The sequence below is a fragment of the Molossus molossus genome, unplaced genomic scaffold, assembly GCF_014108415.1.
Source record: "Molossus molossus isolate mMolMol1 unplaced genomic scaffold, mMolMol1.p scaffold_m16_p_14, whole genome shotgun sequence".
Classification (NCBI taxonomy): domain Eukaryota; kingdom Metazoa; phylum Chordata; class Mammalia; order Chiroptera; family Molossidae; genus Molossus; species Molossus molossus.
In genome coordinates this window covers 47015200-47035631 of record NW_023425349.1, presented here as the reverse complement: position 1 = coordinate 47035631, position 20432 = coordinate 47015200, and the positions used below count along the sequence as shown (strand labels likewise).

Sequence of the window (20432 nt, the reverse complement as noted above, 5' to 3'; positions counted from 1 at the left end):
CAAGAGGCTGCCCAGAATCCCTCATTCTATAATTACTACTAAATCACTTTTTGTGGGTAGAAACTTGGAAATATGTTTTCTATATGCCTACTAGATTAAACCTTGAATAAGTTTTTTATTTCAGGACTTTTCTTAATACTGCCCATTTTAATCAAGTATTTTCATTTAATTTGCCTTCTTGTATAGGTTCTGATGACCTAGTGAATGAAGCATTTGACTTCGCAAAGAATTTGTGCTCCTTGCAGCTGACTGAGGAGGAGATTGCTTTGTTCTCATCTGCTGTTCTGATATCTCCAGGTAGGGAAGTCTGATGTCTTTGCCTGTTCTTTCTAACTTGTTTTACTGTCTTTCACATGGATTACACCTACCTCAGCCAAGGTGCCCAAGAGAAACTTGAAAAGAACCATATTTTCTTCAGCAAGCTTGTGATATTTTAGGACAATTCAAAGGAAAGTTGTTTCAAAATAAATTAAATGACCAATTTTGTTTCAAAAACAAGAGTAGAGCATGTGGTAAGGGTCACTCCAGATTCAGAGATGCAAAATTATTCCTTAACAGATAAATAAAAAGCAATGACTTGTTATAACTAAGTTCCATTTTGATTTTAAAAATAAAGTACATAGGAAAAAAAATGTCCTGTAAGGTGAAACTCTGTAGAAATATACCTAAATGAAAGATCCAGCATAAGTAAAACATATACTTTCTCCTCTTTAAGTATCTCTTTTTCTGGCTTTTCCACCCATAGTAATGTTGGTGTGTTGATTTCAAGCAAATACTGGTTCCTCAATTTTTTTTTTTTTTTGTCACATTAGTGGCTTTAAAAGGAGGTGAGGACAGTAGAGGAAAGAGTGGCTCCTATTAAGACTGGAAAAGGAAAAATCTCTGATGTGTCAGTAGACATTCCAGTATGGGCTCTGTCATTTATTTATCTGTGTGACCTTAAACACTTGAACCCTCGGAGCCTCAGTGTCCTCATGTATGAAGTCAGAGGGTTGGGCTTCATAATAATAAAGACCACCTAGCCGGTGTAGCTCAGTGGTTGAGCATCAACCCATGCACCAAGAGGTTGCCGGTTCAATTTCCAGTCAGGGCACATGTCCAGGTTGTGGGCCCAATCCCCAGTAAGGGGCGTGCAGGAGGTGGCTAATCGTGTTCTCTCTCATCCATGTTTCTATCTCTCTCTCCCTCTCCTTTCCTCTCTTTCTAAAATTAATAAAGAAAAAGAAAATTTTTAAAAATAAAGACCTTATCTAGCTCTAAAATGCAATAAAACAGCAAAAAATTTTCAAAGAAGGTAAGGTATGACATTTATAGATCGAAGAGAACTGCAGCAATTGAGGTCCTTTTTAAAAATATATGCCAGTTTGAAAATGTATAGAATCCTAGTACATACGTGGTCTTTCTTCAAGCAGAATAAGAAGTCAGAGTCATTTACTCAGCTGTCTGTACAGTTAGATTTGAGGTTAAGGGATAGCAGTGTAGTTGACAGTTCTCTACTGAAAGAAGACACATTCCTGCTAATTTTCACTGTCAAGAGACTCATTCCTTCAATAACCCATTTATCTCTAGAGACTACATGTTTTTTCTTATGCCCTAACATATTTTTCAGGGAGGCTAGAAGAAATTAGTCTTACCTATGATGGTACACTGTGACATATCATTCTAGCTATATCTACTAAATAATACCGGCCTCTACACTTTTTATCAGGGCTTATTTATTTATTTATTTATTTTTCCTTTATTGATTTTAGAGAGAGAAAGGGAGAGGGAGAGAGAGATAGAAACATCGATGAGAGAGAACATCAATTAGCCGCCTCCTGCATGCCTCCCACTGGGAATTTGGCCCACAACCTGGGCATGTGCCCTGACCAGTAGTTGAACTGGAGACCTCTTGGCGCATGGGTCAACACTCAACCACTGTGCCTCATTGGCCAAGCTATTTATTTTAAATCTTATGAAGATTTTTCTCATTTGCTCCTGATTTTTTACTCAACTACTTGATCAAAAATGGAAATTTGTTGTTATTTGGAGTGTTATTACTAATAGTTTCTTTTGTGGTTCTAAATATCAAGTTTTTGTTTTTTTGTTTGTTTTTTAACCCTGGAAAGTTTCCCAGGCCTAAAAGCACAAAGATAAATGGAAGAAGTGACAAGAAATATTTACTTCTGGTAGCAACCAAACATCAAATAATTTTCCTCCTGCCGTTTTCTCATTGCATTGAGTAGTTCAACAGAAGACTAGTTCTAAGCCTGTGTGTCTATGATGAGCGAGGGGATTCACTCTTGATTCCTGCTTATTCAAAGAAGTGTCCTCTTTAGATATGTTCGTGGCATTCAGTAAATTCCTAACAGCAGATATTTAAGACATGATTTATCAAACCTAAACAATCCTCAAAGATAACGACCCAGAAAGAAAGAAAGCCTGTAGTTTGAGTTGGCAATTAACTGAACTATGAGCCCTTCTCTAGAAAGAACAAGCTATGGCCATCAAATTCTGCTGAGTTTGGAAGCACTATATTTGGTTTACTCCACCTAGTGGGGAACCTTCCAACCCTGGTAACAGACCAACACTCAGAGCTGTTTGTCACTCTGGCTTAGTGCCATATTCAAAAAGAGAGGGAAGATAGATTTCCAGACTACGTAGACTCCATCTCATGCCAGACCCCCCCGACTCCCCGCTCCCAGGTACTTGCCATAATGACCACTGTCTATTCAGCTGAAGATAGTTTAGAGAAGAGAGAGGGAGGGAAACTTAATTTATTCTGAGTGACAATTGTCAACTGAAGGCTTTTGTGCTCGCTTACGTAAGGGTTTGCTTAACTGTTGGCTAGACTTGTTCTTGCCCTGTCTAGGATTACAGAATCGAGTTTCTCACCTGACCTGAACTGTGTTCAAAAGGATCATGTCCAGGTTCTTTTCCATGAGGAGTTTTCAGCACTGGGAGACTCCAGGTGTCTCTCCGTTGAAGTTCCAACATAAGGCATTGACACTGGGCCGAATGTTGTCACCACGATGTCTGGAGCTTCTAGGAAGAAAGGAAGAAAGGGAAGAGGGAGAGAGGGAGGAAGGAGAGTAAAAAGAAAGGAAAGGGGGGAAGGAGAAAGGACTAGAGGGCTTAATCTATTCACTATTTAAAAATTCAACATAACCCGGCCAGTGTGGCTCACTGATTGAGCGTCGACCCATGCACCAGGAGGTTGCCAGTTCAATTCCCAGTCAGGGCATATGCCCAGGTTGTGGGCCCGATCCACAGTGAGGGCATGCAGAAGGTGGCCAGTCGATGTTCTCTCTCATCAGTGTTTCTCTCTCCCTCTCCCTTCCTCTCTCTCTAAAATCAATAAAGAAAAAAATATTTAAAAAAAAATAAAAGTCCAGTATAGCCCTGGCCGGTTTCTTCAGTGGTTAGAGTGTAGGTCCGAGGACCAAAAGGACCCAAGTTTAGTGTGTTCGATTCTCAGTCAAGGGCACATACCTGGGTTGCAGGTTCAATCCCTGGCCCTGGTCAGGGTTGTGTTGGTTAACCAATGTGTCTCTTTCACATAAATGTTTCTCTTTCTCTTTCTCTCTCTCTCTCTCTCTCTCTCTCTCTCTCTCTCTCTCTCTCTTTCTCTCTCTCCCTTCCTCCCTTCCACTCTGTCAAAAAATCAATGAATAAATATTTTCAGGTGAAGATTAACAAAAAAATAAAATAAAAGTAAATAAAAACTCATATTTTTAAAATTGATTTATGTTTATGCTATATAAATGACAACATAGCTTATAAAAGGGAAAGGGGGATCCTGAATTCCAAAAATATCCCTCACTTCTATGATCCATTTCTTCACAAATCATTAACTTCCACTTGGAAAGAAAATCTCAGCATATGTCCAGAAAAAGTATGCGAGAGATAAATTGTCACAGACAATAATAAACATGAAGGAGTATATTTAACAATCGGGTCCTTACTGCCATTCTGATTTCCTGTGTCAATGTATTGTGCATTCCTGTCATCATGGAATTGCTTATAAAATATTTATGATCTCTATAAAAAGTTACATGACTTCAGAAGCAATTTAGAACTAGTTTGAAATGGGTCTGAAACTCAGCACTTGTATATGGAGGTGAAATAAAGCCAAGCGTACGTTCCCTCCCCTCCTTACCCATCCTTTTCCTTTGTCAGACCGAGCCTGGCTGATAGAACCAAGGAAGGTCCAGAAGCTTCAGGAAAAGATTTATTTTGCACTTCAACATGTGATTCAGAAGAATCACCTGGATGATGAGACCTTGGCAAAGGTAGGTCCTCAGACCACAGACCCACTGTCACTGAAAGAGAGTGCAATAGCCAAAGAGGACTGATTGTCGAAAGCAAGAGACATTTCTCAGCAACGATTTCTGAAAGTTACCAAGGTGCATAAATTTTGAGGTGCCCATTTTTGAAGAAAGACTAGTAAATTCTAATAGATTGAGGGGGAAAAGGACATCCTTAGAGAAGGATGATATTGATGGATCTGAACCCCAGGTATAGGAAAACAAATCAAAGAAACTGAGTATTTTATCTGAGAAACAAAAGTTTGAAGCAAGGAATCAAGTCTTCAAAATTCATACGTGACACAAGAGGAGACTTTGTGACTCGTAGGAGTCAGGTCCCGACAAAAGTTAAGAGGAGATAAAGTTTTACTCAAAATAAGGAATAGCTATAAAATGATGAGGGTTACTGAACAGAAGGGGTAGACCACTGTGTGAAATAGTCAGCTCCCTGTCATTGGCTATATTCTAATAGATACTTCTTGGTTTCCTCTTGGGTATATTGTAAATGACAATACTACCCAGAATAGAAGATTAGACTGATTCCTTATCAAATTCCCTTCAACTCTAATCTCTTCACTCAAGATTTGCCCTGGGGTTCTTTCAAAATGATAAGTGTCTCATGGGCAAAAGCAAGCAACACACCATCAATTTCTTTATTCAGTTTAAGAATAGTGATGTTTAAAAGAGTACTGAGCCCAGACAGTGTGGCTCAATGGATTGAGCATCGGCCCATGAACTGAGAAGTCCCAGTTTGATTCTAGGTCAGAGCACATGCCCAGGTTGCGGGCTTGATCCTCAGTAGGGGGCGTGCAGGAGGCAGCTGGTCTCTGTTTCTCTCTCTCCAAAAAAAAAAATCAATAAAAACATTTTTTATAGAGTACTGAGAAAAGTTGCTTACCAAGGTCAAATGACCATTGAAAAGAAGAAAGAATTTTCTAATAATTGATATTTAGCACTATTTTAGATTTTAAAGTATCGCTGATTTCTTAAGAATTGTAACATTTTGGAGGGCCAGAATTATTTTAGATTTTTAAGTAACTTTGCTCTCTTAAAAACTGGAATTTGGGAGATGTGGGGGGAAGTGGAGGAGGCATGAAAGGTGATAGAGATTTGACTTGGGGTGGTGAACACACAATATGAAGTACAGGTGATGTGTTTTAAAAAAACTGAAATTCTTCAGAGGATAAGCAACTAGGAAATGGAGCTGACTCATGGTAAAGATGTTCGAAATCCTGCTTTTCCTAAAAAAGTTAAAACCCTTCACTCTGTTCTTGAAGTTCCTTATTTTAAAAAGAGGGAAGACTCTATTGGAGATACTATCAGATTTTACTTTGTGCATAAAGAGCATTGTTATATATTAAAAAAAAAAAAAAAAGCTTTAATAAGTTAAATTTGCTGCTTCATTAGGGTAACATTGTGTTTAAATTAACACATCTTGGAAGAACATTTCCACACTATAGAGTAATAATTCTCTTCGCCATGCCTTTGCACTTTTGGGGAAAGGACAAATCGCCTTTTCTCTGCAACCCGTTTACTCCCCGTTAAGAGGAAAACTTTATGCTTTCAGATATTCTGAACAGAAAAGGTGGTAATGTGACTATATGCATCTGTCTCTACAATTACATATATAATTAGCTTATATACATAACTACATCTAGTTCATTCGTGGGTGGGGTTCTGCATTTGGGATCTCCCAAAGACCTTGGTCCCCATATTTACCACACACTAAAATTAAGGTCTTGATAAAATCCTGAGTTAGGCAAAAGTTGTTGCTATTCTGCTTAGGGAGATTGTCTGCTTTCCAGAAAACTCTGCTTTCATCATGTGTAAAATTATAATTCCTTGCTCCTGAATAGATGTGCTTTGAGGTTCAAATGAGATATACACACTGCGTGAGTTCTAACACACTGTGACATTGTGATTATTACTATCCCAGGAGAGCAAAACTCTCATGCTTACACCATGTTTTACCTGCTGGGGCTGGTGATCTGAGGAATTTGAGATAGAAAAGAGACAGAGAAATGGAAGAATGAAAGGTATTTAGCAGCACGAAAAAACTTTGAACACCAACTGTAGGTCAGTTTAATTCTCTTTTCTCCATCTTTGGTGAGAAAAGTACACAAGTCAATTCTTTTCTTTTTAAAATTTTTAGGTATAATTGACATGTACCATGATATAGTTAGGGGTGTATAACATAATGATTTGACATTTTTATATAATATATTGCAAAATAATCACCACAATAAGTGTAGTTAAGCCCTGGCCGGTTTGGCTCAGCGGTTGGAGCATCAGCCCGTGGACCAATGAGTAGCGGGTTTGATTCTGGCCAAGGGCACGTACCTCGGTTGCGGTTTGTCCCCAGCCCTGGTCGGGGTCATGTGGGAGGCAACCAGTGTGTCTCTCTCATGTCAATGTTTCTCTCTCTCTCCCTCCCACTTTATCTAAAAATAAGTAGGAAAAAAATATCCCCGGGTGAGGATTTAAATAAATAAATAAGGGTAGTTAACATCCACTCAGTTCTTTTCTTATAGTGTTGCAAAGCAGGGACCAGAGAAGGCATCTTCCTTGTAACTGTCATCATTTTCATAGGATGTTATTTGAACTAATGTGGAGGGATCATGAAACAGAATGAGACTGGATTCTCGTTTATCCCAGCTCTGAACTGTGTGGTTTTGGATAAGTCATTCCATTTGTCTGTGACTCAGGTTCATCAACTGTCAGGTGCTGGGGTAGGGATGGATGTCTCTCGAGTTCCCGAGCTTGAATGCTTTACAGATAACGGCACCATCGATAGATAGGAACACCCTCTCATCAAACCCACACTCTCCAGAGGAATAAATGTTTTATTTAAATCCAAGAAAACTATTCTGCCCTACCAGAGTCTTCTCATCTTTTTAGAAATACTCCACAGTACCTCTGAAACAGTGACGACTATTTTTAATGTGTGTTATTTATAGACCCCTCGGGGAATCTGGCAAACATTCTGAAACCTGTCTCTAGAAAAATCCCCACGTAACCAGCCATTGTATTCAAGTCCAGGACTTGGGTTAAATCCCCAGTAGGTGGGATCGATCTGCCCTCTGTGTAATGTACAAAGACTATTTACACTGCTGACCAGTTTGACCCTGAACAGGTGTAGCAGACATCAGGTGAGAGGTGCAGGTCTCACACAGTCAGTGGACTTGGTCCTGAAAGAACAGTCTTCAGCACACTGTCCACATGCCCGCCTGAAATTAAACTCAAGCAAGAGTGCCTTATACTTTAAGCCAAATTTGGACCAAGGGAAGGTTTGAAAATTTAGGAATTCTGTGCCCACTAACTAAATGGTTTTAATCTATATATATTAATCAGTTTTAGTTTGTTTGTCTAAAAAATACCCTATTAATCTAGTTTTCTTTCTTCATCAGCATAATGGTAATATGTGGCATATGTATAATAAACCATCAAAAACACTTTCTAGCTGTGTGACCCTGGACAAGTGACTTACCCTCTCTGTGCCTCAGTTTCCTCATTTGTAAAATATGACTACAGATAGTATCAATCTCATATGGTTACTTTAAGGACTAAATGAGATCAAATATAAGCAGGCTGTATGATTCATAATAGGTAGTTTATAAGTGCTGTTGCTGTAGTTGTGAACAAAAGAATTTTTATTTTGGCAAAGAAATTTTTACCAAAAGATGTTATATTTGAGCTAATCACCAACAGATGAAAACTATTTCAAAAAATGGAAGTTGGGGGAAGGGGTGTGAAGAGATAGACTATGGCGTTCCAAGTGATGGGGGGGCATGATGTGGGGGTAAGAAATTATGAGGTCTATTTGAGCTATAAATAATAGTTAGACTTGGCTGGATCCTAGACTTGAGAAGCCAGGAAATGAGATGACACTGGTCACTTTCACTAAAGCTCATGGAAAAAAAACACACACATATATATTTATAATATACATATATATTTTAAGCCCCATCTGACTAGGAGAGACAGCCCATCTGTTCTCTGGGCTTTACTTTTCTTGTCTGGGAAATGAGTAGGTTGCATTGGATGGTCATTAAAGTCCCTTCAGCAAATATTCTTTGACTCAAAAAGAGAAAAACAAAGGTTTCTCCTTAAGATCCTCTTTTGCCCTCCAGTGCTCAGTCCAGTGTGATGTGTTTAAGGATGTTTTAGACGTTCTACCATTACAGTAAGTGAAGAAACACTGCTTTCACCAAGTCCTGTAGGCAAATCAGTCCTGTAGGCTGATCAGTACTCCGCGCACTGTGGTGCTCTAGTCAGGGATGATACTCTGGCCCGAAGCTGCGAAGCATACAGTGCTTATGAAGCCTGTGTCCAGAAGTCGACATTCCTGTCAGGCTTTCCAGTAGGCTCTGTCACCTTGAGCTGTAGGTGCTGCAGTGACTCAGTGTGAGGTGTTTTCTCCCGGGGTGAGGACCACTGTGGGGAGCAGGAGCTGATGATGCTCCTCCTCCACTCGGTTGAGAATAGCATGACTGCTGCGGGAGGGATAAGATGGGAGATAAAGCAGAGAATGTTTGAGCTGCAAACACTGGTGATGATTCTGTTCTCTGGCCTGTGGGCTTCCTTATTATAAGTCACTAAATCTGCCATTCCTGTTGCCCTGCACAGAGGGGCAGAGGGTGACAGAGAAAAGGAGCCAATTCAGCGAGTGCCAGGTTGAGGCAGTGCACGCGTGGCCAAGGGACAAGCATGGGTCTGCATGTCTGCTCACATCCTGCCCTCAGAGCACTTCCCAGCCTTTTCCTAAGGGCAGCCTCTGCATCAGGGCCAGAACTGGAGTCTTTGTTGATGTCGTCTTCTCCAGTCCAGCCCCTCCTGCTGGGTCTCCTGGGTGATTAGAGTCGTAGAATATTGTTAGGTGGCATCTATCTTTTCCCCAGCACTTCTGCAAATACATGCAACACTCCCGGAAGTATGTTCTCACCCAACCCTGGACTGAGATGTAGCAAACTCCATAACAACACATATGCATATCCGATGGGAAGGCTTGCACAACTCCCGGTGTAACTCAGACCACGTGCAGAGCCTGGAGGGAGGGTCATTTTTACGTTGCCACAACTAGAACACTGCAGTGAGTTCCATGCCTTCAATTTACGTCTCAAAACCGTGTGCCAGTGCTTGTGCCCTGTGCTTGTGCCAGTGCTTGTGCCCTGACATGTGCTATAGATGCCACCTTTCCAGGATCACGGCTCCCTTCTGGGTGTTTTTAGACCCATAATTCTATGCCGATAGACCCCTTCTAATTCTTCCAGGATGTGGAGGTGTCTACATGGAGGAGTTATTTTGCGGAAGCTCAGAATCTCTGTCACTCTTCCCTTTTCCCCTTATATCTGGCTGGCCAGGAAGTTACCTGCCCCCCATGGGACTCTCTCTTTTCTATTAGTATAGAAAATATTATTCCTCCAAGGAGAGATAATAGCAATACTATTATTATTCTTTTCCTTTTATTATTAAAATGTCAGTCTTGTTAAGAAGCTCTTGCTGTCTGTGAAGATACCACACGGCATCCCTGTCTCTTTAGATATCAGCCTAGTTATGCCAGGTTAACAAAAAGGCAATGGAGATCCCAGGTTAGCTATGGGAAGGGGATGACCTGGCCAACAATGGCGGCACCGTGTGGTGGCAAGTCTGCTCCTTTGGGGTTGATCTGCCCCTCGGATCTAGAAGACTTCAGCCTTCCCGGGGGGGAACTGTGATAGGTCAAGCTGGGAGAAGTACTAGCCAACAGGTTCACTCAATTCTTAATTCCTAAGTCCACTTCTAGCATAATAATAACAAAACGGTATCACCAACAGAGAGACAGAAGTGTGTCTTTCTGTGATCACAGTACCAAGTTACTAAATAAAAGCTGAAAGGCAGATGGACCAGTGAAATGGATGTATTTAGCCTCACTCATGCTCTGTTTTTGTCCTTGTTTCTGAAGTTCCTTGCGCTTTGATCAAGCCCTTGTCGGCTCCCTGTGTCAGGTTGGAGGGTGTCTTGATGGCCTGGAAGCCATGGGAACAAGAGCCCTGATTTTACACTCTTCACGTTTCATGTTTTGAAAATCAAATGTGCTAGTCATAAAATTATGGATTTTTCTCATAAAACTACCCTCTGGAAAGAGGCAAAGGGTTATTATCTCTTCCCGAACAGCTGCTTTTTCTTCTTGTAGACCCCTGTAGGTATAAGCCAAAGTTTCCTTCTTATGAAAATGCTTGTATACGAAAGAGATGAGTGTGAAAATGCCTTTTGATAGACCCTCTAACTACTCCCGCTATGGGGATTATTTAAACATGAAGGAATTTCATGATGATTTGAAACTGACTACCCCCTCCATCTCCAAGTGCTTCGAGATCACCTCCCCAGCTGTTTAAAAAGTTGTTGAGCCATTAACTGCTGCTGAGGCTGCTCTGAGCTCCCTTTGAAATGGGGGTCCCCCAGCGGTAGTACATAATATTAATGAGCAGTAAGTGACTGCCTGCTGCTTCCTCCACCAGGCCCTTCTGGGCGCTGACAAGTCCTACTGCTGCCTCCGCATGGCCTCCTGGCCCACCAAGCCTCCAGAGTGATGGATGCCCCTGTCAGCACCTCTGTTTCCATAGCTGATTGGATGCCTTTAAATCAGCCTCTTCCAAGAACGCAGAGGTTCAAGAAACTCTGCCTTTCTCACTGCTCCCTGTTCACGTGGCCCCAGTTCCCCCAATGCTCTTTAACAAGAAGCAGTTCTCGCCGTTCCGCCCATTCTGCAGATGAGCAACAGGGACGGAATCCAAATCCCGTGGAAGAGGGGAGAATGAGCTCCTGAATCAGATGCCTCTTAAACCCAGTGCTGGACAGGAAACAAGCTAGAGTCCATACTCCCTTCCCCAACTGAGCACAGTTACACAGTTCTGGTGCAAGCAAGCAAGTGTAGCAGGGGTTCAGTCCTCCTCTTAGACTGTTAATTTCCCACCCATCCCTCCGCTAAAGGGGCAGAAAAAAGCATTAAGAATTATAGTACTGCCCTGACCAGTTTCGCTCAGTGGTAGAGCGTCGGCCCGTGGACCAATGAGTCATGGGTTGGACGCTGGTCAAGGGCACGTACCTCAGTTGCGGTTCATCTCTGGCCCTGGTCGGGGTCATGCAGGAGGCAGCCTGTTGATGTCGATGTTTTCCTCTCTCTCCCTTTCTCTCCTTCTCACTGTATCTGAAGATAAATAGAAAAATATCTCAGGTGAGGATTAAAAAAAAAAAAGAATTATAGTACCTACTATTTCATTTTATGGATCACAGTTTATTAAATGAGCAACTAATTTTAATTGGTACAAGAAAATAAAAGTCAGTATGTTGCTTTTTATTTAAATAAAAATAAATGGCTGGTTTTGTTTTTGTTTTAAATATATTTTATTGATTTTTTTAGAGAGAGAAACATCGATTGCCTGCCTCCCACATGCCTTTCACTAGGGATAGAACCCACAACCCAGGCCTGTGCCCCGTCCAGGAACCAAACTGGGACCTCTCAGTCCATGGGAAAACGCTCAATCCACTGAGCCACACTGGCTGGGCTGCTTTTGTTTTTGTGGCTGTTGTTTTTATTATTGATTTTAGAGAGAGGAAAGGAGAGAGAGAAGCATTGATTCGTTGCTCTACATATTTGTGCACTCATTGGTTGATTCTTATATGTGCCCTGACCAGGAATCGCACCCACAACCTTGACATATTGGGATAATGCTCTAACCAACTGAGCTCCCCAGCCAGGGCCAAAATGGCTCATTTTGTACTCACATGAGTCAGGGTGGAGACTCAATTTTTGGTGCTTGCCCTACATCTCATTTGGTTAAACAAGCATGGCCTCGATGCACTTCTCTCCCTGAAGGAAGCATTCTGTGGGAATGGAAGCAGGACCTACCCCGTTTATTGCCACTGTGTGCCAGGCACCGCTGCACACAGCTTGTGTTGCCTCATTTAGTTGTCACATTGTCACAGTGCTCTGAGATAGGACTGCCGTCACTGCGGTCCGACAGGTGAGAACGCGAGAGGTTCAGTGACTTGCCCAAGATCACAGAGCTGGAGATAGCAGATCCAGGATTCAGTCAGCCTTCAAACCCATGTGTTTGTCATCACTAGGCTACTCCTCTCCGTGCAGTAGATGTGTGTCATAGGGGACTCGGGAATTTCATTGCCTGTCACTCACCAAACTCAGAGAACTAAGCGCATGGACTCTCCCCTCTCCAGGTGTAACTTCCTTGTCTGTCTTCTGAAAAGGAGCCAAGTTTATACTCAGCTCCTGTTTCAAACATGATAAACAATTTACTTTTCAGTTTTGAAAAACAGTTGTAAATGTGTAAAAGTTGAACCTCTGAAGCAGTGTTTCTCCATCTCTATGTCATGGTCCCACTGCATCCCCACGGAATGTTCATTTCAAACAGGGAGTCTCAGCTCCACCAAGACCTCTGGAAACAGAATCCCTAGGGGCAGACTCCAGGAATCTGCATTTGTGGGAAGCACCCCAGTGATTCTTATGCACACTAAAGATCAACAAGCATTCTAGAGTTGCTTCTGGAAGTTTCTGGAGCTCTGTACACCATCAATTCAACTGCGGATGATTATAGAAAGCTTTCAAAGGCTTTCTGCGTCCAATAGCTATTTCGGGGAGAATTGTAATGTGTAGGGGGTGTTCTGAAACTGTTATAGTCTCCTTCTGTGTGAACCAGCTGGTGAAGAGAGCTTGAATGATTTCCCAAGGAACTGTAGTGAAGTGCACATTCTTTACCTATGAAAACCTGGAAAAGATGCAGTGTTCCAACCTGGACCCCAAGTGAGTCTTTCAGAGTGGGATTCTGATCATCTTTCTTGTTTTTGCTGAAACCCTTACAAAGATGTTAATGTAACCGAGACTTTGTGTGATCTGGCCATGCCTACTTCTCCAGCTTTATCCTTGAACTTGCTCACCCGCCGCCCCTGTGATGCCGAATGTCCTTCCTGTTCCTGCCATCCTGGAAGTACCACAGCATCTTTGCATATGACCCTGAGGCATATTGTGTAAGCCCTGCCCCGGCATCTAGTTAGATTCACTCTTCCTTCAGAGCCCAGCATCAACGGCACTCTCTGGAGGGAGCCTTTCTGGCCTGCCAGAGGGAGTCAGGATGTCCTAATAGTCACCTCCTCAGTCTTCATTCTTCCACAGCACGCACCACAGGTTTTCAGTCTGCTTTTGACTGTGCTAACTTGAGTCATATCTGGCTTTCCAAGCAAATTATTAGCAAGAACCAGTCTGTTTTGTATCTTGTGCTGTTTAGCAGAGTTTAAGTAACTCATCGTGTTAGACAGAAAATCTGCATTTTCAGTCTAAAATGTAACATTCATTCAAAGACAAAGGTTCCACATGTTTTATTTCGATCCGTATCGGTAAGTAGCAGCGAAAATGGAAAGTCTGAACGCCAGACTTCTTGATGTGTGCGAGATCCCTTTAATGAATATGTCAACAGCGCTAATCATAATGCTATTTTTAAATTGCTCATAGTATGGTAATATCATCATCAGTTGTTAAAAGGAAAGTTAATGAAAGAGTGGAAATTTCTGATTTTGGAAAGCCACAGAGTAATTATCTATTTCCTCTTTTACTTCAAAGACTGAAATGGTTTCTTCTGATTAAGTAGGGTAGGGAGCACAGTGAGCCTAACTGGTGATTAGATGGGTTTTATGAAATGTTATTCTATCTTCCCTTTCAAGGGTATCTTTGGTGAGCTATATGAACTATCAAGCTTATCTTTTGTAAAACTATTCTCTATATGAGAACAGATCTCATTCCCACAGTAATTGGATCACCATGACATTTGGTTTTCAGCTAATTTTGACACGAACTGATGGATTCTAAGTGTCCCAAAATTCTAAGTATGTTAAAAGCTAGAATTGCTCGCCTTCTAAGACTTCTATAGCATTTGGCAAACTGTGGACATTTTGAATTATTACAAAACACTGTCTTCTGGTTATTTGAACTCAAAATTACATCATATATTTTATATATATATATATATATATATATATATATATATATATATATATATTTCAAAACCCAGCAATTATAAGTGGATATTCTCACACAGGTTTTTAAAACATCTCCCTAAAGGAGAGACATGTCAGTGACCTCCCAAATTGTCCCTAGATTAGATATAGGTTTCATTTTATGCATTACAGCAGAAAAGGATTTGAGAGACATAGGCAGGCTAGTGAGCCTGAGAGCAAAGCAGCCCAGATAATTATGAATTACAACTCGTAGAGTTTAGGCTACACCTTCCTAACATCGTCACCTTCCAAAACTGAAACTCTAACAGTCCCATCATAAAAATCTGTGGGAAATAATAGAAAATAATAATATTAGCTAACAACCGTGTTTCATGCCCACAGCGTTCTTGACGCTTTTATATGAATCACCTCATTCGGTCCACACAGCAACCCAATGAAGTAGGTACCGTGACTAAGCCCATTTCACAGATGAGAAAACTGAAACATCGCGTGTGTCACAGCCATTTCGCTATTTCGGAACTAGGATCCCAACTCAGTCAGCCTGCCTGCGGAGCACCCACTCCTAAGGCTTAAACTGGACTACCTCCCATACGTACTTTATTTAAGAACAATGAATCCAGAAGCTCAGTCCAGCTTTCTTTCTCATTCCTTTCCCATTATGGGACGAGGGGGCGGGTGAGCGTTTTGTTTTGTTTTGTTTTGTTTTGTTTTGTTTTGTTTTGTTTTGTTTTGTTCTAAAGGAAAAGCTGGACGTGAGCCTTCTTCCTTTTTGAACACCTTTTTCCAAAGCCATTTCCCTTTATCTGGGGCTAAGAAGGGCACTGATTCCAAAGACAGAGCTCTAACAAACTTCCCCCTTTGTCTCCACCCTGTCCCTTCATTCTGCAGTTAATAGCCAAGATACCAACCATCACGGCCGTGTGCAACTTGCATGGAGAGAAGCTGCAGGTATTTAAGCAATCGCATCCAGACATAGTGAATACACTCTTTCCTCCGTTATACAAGGAGCTCTTTAATCCTGACTGTGCCACCGTCTGCAAATGAAGGCAACGCCAGAACTGTCTCATAGTCCTGGAATGCATCACCATTAAGACAAAAGCAATGTGTTCATGAAGACTTAAGAAAAAAATGTCACTACTGCAACATTAGGAATGTCCTGCACTTAATAGAATTATTTTTCACCGCAACAGTTTGAAGAATGTAAATATGCACCTGAGTGGGGCTCTTTTATTTGTTTGTTTGTTTTTGTTTTTGAAATGACCATAAATATACAAATATAGGACACTGGGTGTTATCTTTTTTTAATTTTATTCGGGTATGTTTTGGGAGACAACTGTTTATAGAATTTTATTGTAGATATATACGAGAACAGAGCGGTACTTTACATGATTACTTTTCCTGTTGATTGTTCAAATATAATTTAAGAAAATTCCACTTAATAGGCTTACCTATTTCTATGTTTTTAGATAGCTGATGCATGTGTAAATTTGTAGCTGTCTTGGAAAGCACAGTGCATGTATGTAATACGTATATAATATCTGAGAATATTATATATGACAATTACTTATACACGCACATGCACTGTGGCTTAAAATATCATACCTACTAGCAAAGGAGGTTTGGTCAGGCTCTCTTATATTATTTACCTTCTGTGTTCTATGTTACCTTTATGTTAGACAATCAGGATTTTGTTTTCCCAACCAGAGTTTTCATCAATAGTCGGTGGCAAGATGGTACCAATTCAGACATTAGTCTACGAAGGAAGAATTAAAATGCACAGCCTGTGTAAAAACTCTGTTTCTATCGATGGCATCAAAGCCTTGTCAAGACGGTACATATTGGGGGAAAAAAATATAAGTATTTGGAGCCATTTTCCTGTTTTAAGAATGAGGCCACAGGTAATCTTGTGGAGTCCAGGGCTTCTGTGTCCAAACAAGAGATTTTTCACCAGGACACACAAAACCCTGTTTTTCTTTGGATTTCAGGTTGTGAAAGAAACTTGATTTTGGTGCTTACTGTGTCTTCAACAGAGAAATACAGTCTATAGATTATAGCCACCAGCAATTTTTTTCTAATAAAATGAGAGTAAAAGAGTACATCAGAAGCCAGAGACCCAATACCATTTCATGCAAACATTTTCCTTCTAACCGTTTATTTTATTTTGCAAAGAAGAAGTAGAAAGAAAATATACAAAGAAGTAGTTCCTTAGACCCATTCTCTTTAATAAGCTCATTAGAAAAGCAGCAATAAAGGGGGAGGCAGGACTTCCTCTGTCCTTTAACCTGGAGCCTCTCATTTTTTTTTCCAAAATACTATATCATAACAAGATAGCAAAAGGTTGACGGATCGAAAAAAGGATCTGAGTTATTCCATAAAACAAATACACCCCAAAGCCAAAACTACTCTCTATGCAGTTTGAAATGACATTCTCCATCTAGCCTAGGATTATTTTCTCAGCAACTTTAAAAAGTACAGAATGCAAACGGCGATATGAGGATTAGAGAATTTAGACTTCCTAGGACAAATTCTCACGTCTGCCCTTCAATCAAACGGATCCCCAGAAAAAAAGCATCCATTTTAAGGAGTCTGTTCTGTGTGTGAAGGCCTTCTGCCTTTGGGCTTCTTGGATCTAAAATAAGGTTTTTTAAAAAGGCAGGTAGAGGAGAGCTTTGTGTTTGAAACAATGAAGACCATGATCTGTAAGTGTAGCCCAGGCCTCAGCTAATGAAGACCTGCCCCTCTTTCCTTGTCAAACACACACACACGCACGCACACACGCACACGCAGGCACACCTACTTTGTCAAGTTTCCATCAGTGGAAACTTGGCGTTCCCAGTCCTCTCTCATGCTCTCCTGAGGTTACAGGGTTGAGCGCCCCCTCCAGGATGCCACAGAACTCCTCGCTGAGGATCAAACAGTAGTGCTCCTCTTTTCCTTTAGAAAACAGAGCCTTTTCCCACCGCATGATTGATGAATTCCAAACCAATGGGGGGAAACAAAAAGGCTTTAAAATAATGAATCTCTTTCTCAACTATTGTTATATTCAATTAATTTAACTACATTGAACGAAATTAACTTCAGTGTCTAAGAAGACAGCTGTAGACCGCTTATTATGCTGCTACAGGGACTCAATTCTTTTTGGTGTAAATGTCACTCCTGCTAGCTCTTTGTATAAAGAATTAATTCCAAGAGTCATATTTCCTTCTAATGGAAAGATTACTTTACTGATTGCTAGGAAAACAGGGTAATGGAAGGCACTCAATTAAACCGAGCCGTTTCCAAATGCAATGTATGTTTTATGATTGGCTTGTGATAGGCGACGTTTAATGTGTCTACTTGGTGTTTCCCTTTGAGCTTTGAACTTATGTCAAAGTTTGTTTTCATCGTTCTGTTGGCCTAGTGTTTCCCATTGTCAGCCTGTAATTCCTGCTCCGTTTTGCAAAGGGGATTGTTTGTTTCCTCCCATTTACCTTAGAGGATTTAAATGGGCTCAGTTGATGAAGTGGCTGAGAATTTTTCCCTCCCGTGTCCCTTGGGTGATGTAGGAAAAAGATTGCTCCCCACATTTGCCTCAGGAGGTACTGGATTTGAATTTGTGTCATTTTCACAGTGCAGGCATTTAATGGGGATGGCATGAACCTTGGGCAGCTGGGGCACAGGAGCCGGCTGGAGACTGCACCCGAACAGAGCGGTGGAAACCAGCACCCGCTCAGCCCACTTCAGCTGAGAAACGAGATTTCCGTTTTTCGCCACAGTTGCCAAATCTGTCCCTTAAAAGAGAACCAAGTCCTATCTTCCATGGTAACAAAGCACGTTTAAAAGCTGCCCTTTAGACATCTGCTGTGACTCCATCGCGAGGTATTTTAAAATTTTGGCAAGCACAACTCCCTTTGCCACACGCGTTCTTTGTCCCTTCCCCACGACCACTCACAAACGTTCACAACACGTTCACGACCAAGCGTGCACTGGACAAAGTGACCCACGAGCTCTGCTGTCTGCTCCACGCTTCGTAAATGACAATCACTGCTGATGCAGAAGTTGCACTGTATCCACTCAGGGATGTTTTATTTAAAAAAAGAAAAAAGAAAAAAAAAAAAGGTACATCCAGAAGGAGGGAAAGGGGGAAAAAAAAAAAAAAACAGGAAAATGACAACAAAATGTAAATGGCATCAATTAAATATGCCAGTGAGAGAACCTCTCTGACAAGGCTTTCAGACCAGCGAGCAGAAACGTCATGTTGTAAACTGAACTTACTTGTATGATTTGGACTTGCTGACAAGTTGCTCATGAGTCAGGACAACTTAGTCTCATTTTCTAAAATCTGCCAAGAGCCAGATAATCCTGCTGCTCCATTTACAGGAATATGTGTCTCCCCGTGAACCCAAGCTTCCTATACAAGTCCCGAGCGAAGAAAACGCAGAAAGCCCGGCGGCATTAGATGAACCTCACGAGGGAGGGGGAGCGGTAACTTGTGGTCTGTGAAAGGAAAAGGCAAATTTGGGAGGGGATATAAGAGAAAGGGGCCCAAATCCACCTAACACCCCACATGAACCCCTACTGGACGTGACTCAGGTCATCCTTGTGTCCTCTTTTCTACAGTTCTCTTACCCCCAGTGAAAGCTGAAGGTGGAGCTGTATTCTACAAACACAGCCTTCCTGGATTTCCCTTGTTTTAATCCTGTCTTCAGGGCTCTGGACTAGAGGACCACTGGTTTGGTAAAAACAGAGATCACAGTGATCTCGTGGGTAATTAGACTTTTTTGACAGAATCTAAGAGACCCCAGGTTATAATGAACTCTGAATATTAACAAGAGGTGCCAGGAGGCATCAGTACCCTTCCTATCCTAGCTGCCTTGTTCAACACACAACTTCACAGCTGTCAAGCTGAACCGCTTATAGAAAATCATACACGGACAGCCAACTCACGCTCACTCCCTACAGTCCCAGCTGTACCAGGCTTGAATGCACAAACAAATCTTGTGTCACAAGGACAACCTAAAATTTAACCATCTTTTTCTCCAAAACTGGCAGATGCAAATGATGTGAGTTTTGTTCCACGTCCTTGGTTTTCTTTTATCATAGACGTAAGAAAAAGTCTGCTTCTACTGGAAATGATAACAAATAGTGTTTCCTGGCTTTTGTTTTCCTGTAAACTTTTGTTTCCAAGGAAGTTTGTATGATTGACAGTGAACTCAGGCAAGGATGTCTGTGCCCTGACAGAACCACCACTCGATAGAACAGCAATAACTTTGAACTGCATCTGTCGTGAAACTTTGCACAAAGTCCCCCGTAGAAAGAAGAGAAAAAAGCCCACCTTCTGCTTTAGGTGATGTGGTATTTGATTTTCTGTTTCTAACTGTTAGTACAAGCAGCAACCTGATATAGGAGAGCCGTGTGGGTCTGTAATAAAGAGCTGACCACCATTTGGAGTGGGGAGGATCTCAGGACCAGGGATACGTGTGTATTGAAACTAAAGCACGGGTTAACCTTCAAAAGCCTCAAAAGGCCAGGGAGTTGATGCCGATGAATGAAGCAGTCTTTTGGTGAGCTGGTAAGGAAATGCTCCATCCGGAAAGGGCCAACCAATAGTCTGCTGGAATCAAGTGTAGCTAAAGCTTCTGAACCTTATAGAATGTCTTGAGCTGTAAATGATGTCAGTTGATTCAGAGTGCAGAGCGGTTCAAGCAAACATATCTCTGAGCAGAAGAGGGCTCCCCATTTGCAATCTCTGGTTTTAAAGCACAGTTGAATTTAGAGGCCTGTTTGGCTGGAGAAGACTGGCCAGACACAGCTCTGAATGACATTAGGGTGGGAATGGGGGTGGAGATTTACATGCTAATCCTCAATTTGGTTTCCGTATTTTACTGCCACTACTAGAGGAAATAGTAAGAGGTCAGACGAAAAAATAGCCATCTAAAAATGAAAACCATTTAGTGATGGGCTTATCAAAGACACTTCTCTTTGTCTTGCCCCAATCCCCAGCTTCACAGAGCCAAGTTGGCTAGACTTCTTGCCTCTTTTTTTCCAAAAGTCAAATGCCCAATTTTTATGCCTTTGGGATCTGCAACCAGTTTTTATTTTCCTTTGGTTGTATCTAAAGAACTTATTCTAGAGTCACAATAACTAGTCCTCTGTTGTACT

The 20432-nt window shown here is 41.4% G+C and overlaps 1 protein-coding gene across 2 annotated transcripts in view; it reads left to right on the top strand.

The window, feature by feature from the left end:
- RORB (RAR related orphan receptor B) overlaps window positions 1-18387 on the top strand; it is a 192416-nt gene extending 174029 nt beyond the window's left edge. For both annotated transcript variants that reach the window (XM_036261145.1, XM_036261144.1), the window contains exons 8-10: window positions 187-297; window positions 4159-4271; window positions 15180-18387. In XM_036261145.1, the coding sequence (XP_036117038.1) occupies window positions 187-297; window positions 4159-4271; window positions 15180-15335 (380 nt within the window). In that variant the 3' untranslated portion in view covers window positions 15336-18387. The remainder of the gene's footprint in view (window positions 1-186; window positions 298-4158; window positions 4272-15179) is intronic.
- Window positions 18388-20432: the final 2045 nt, after the last annotated feature.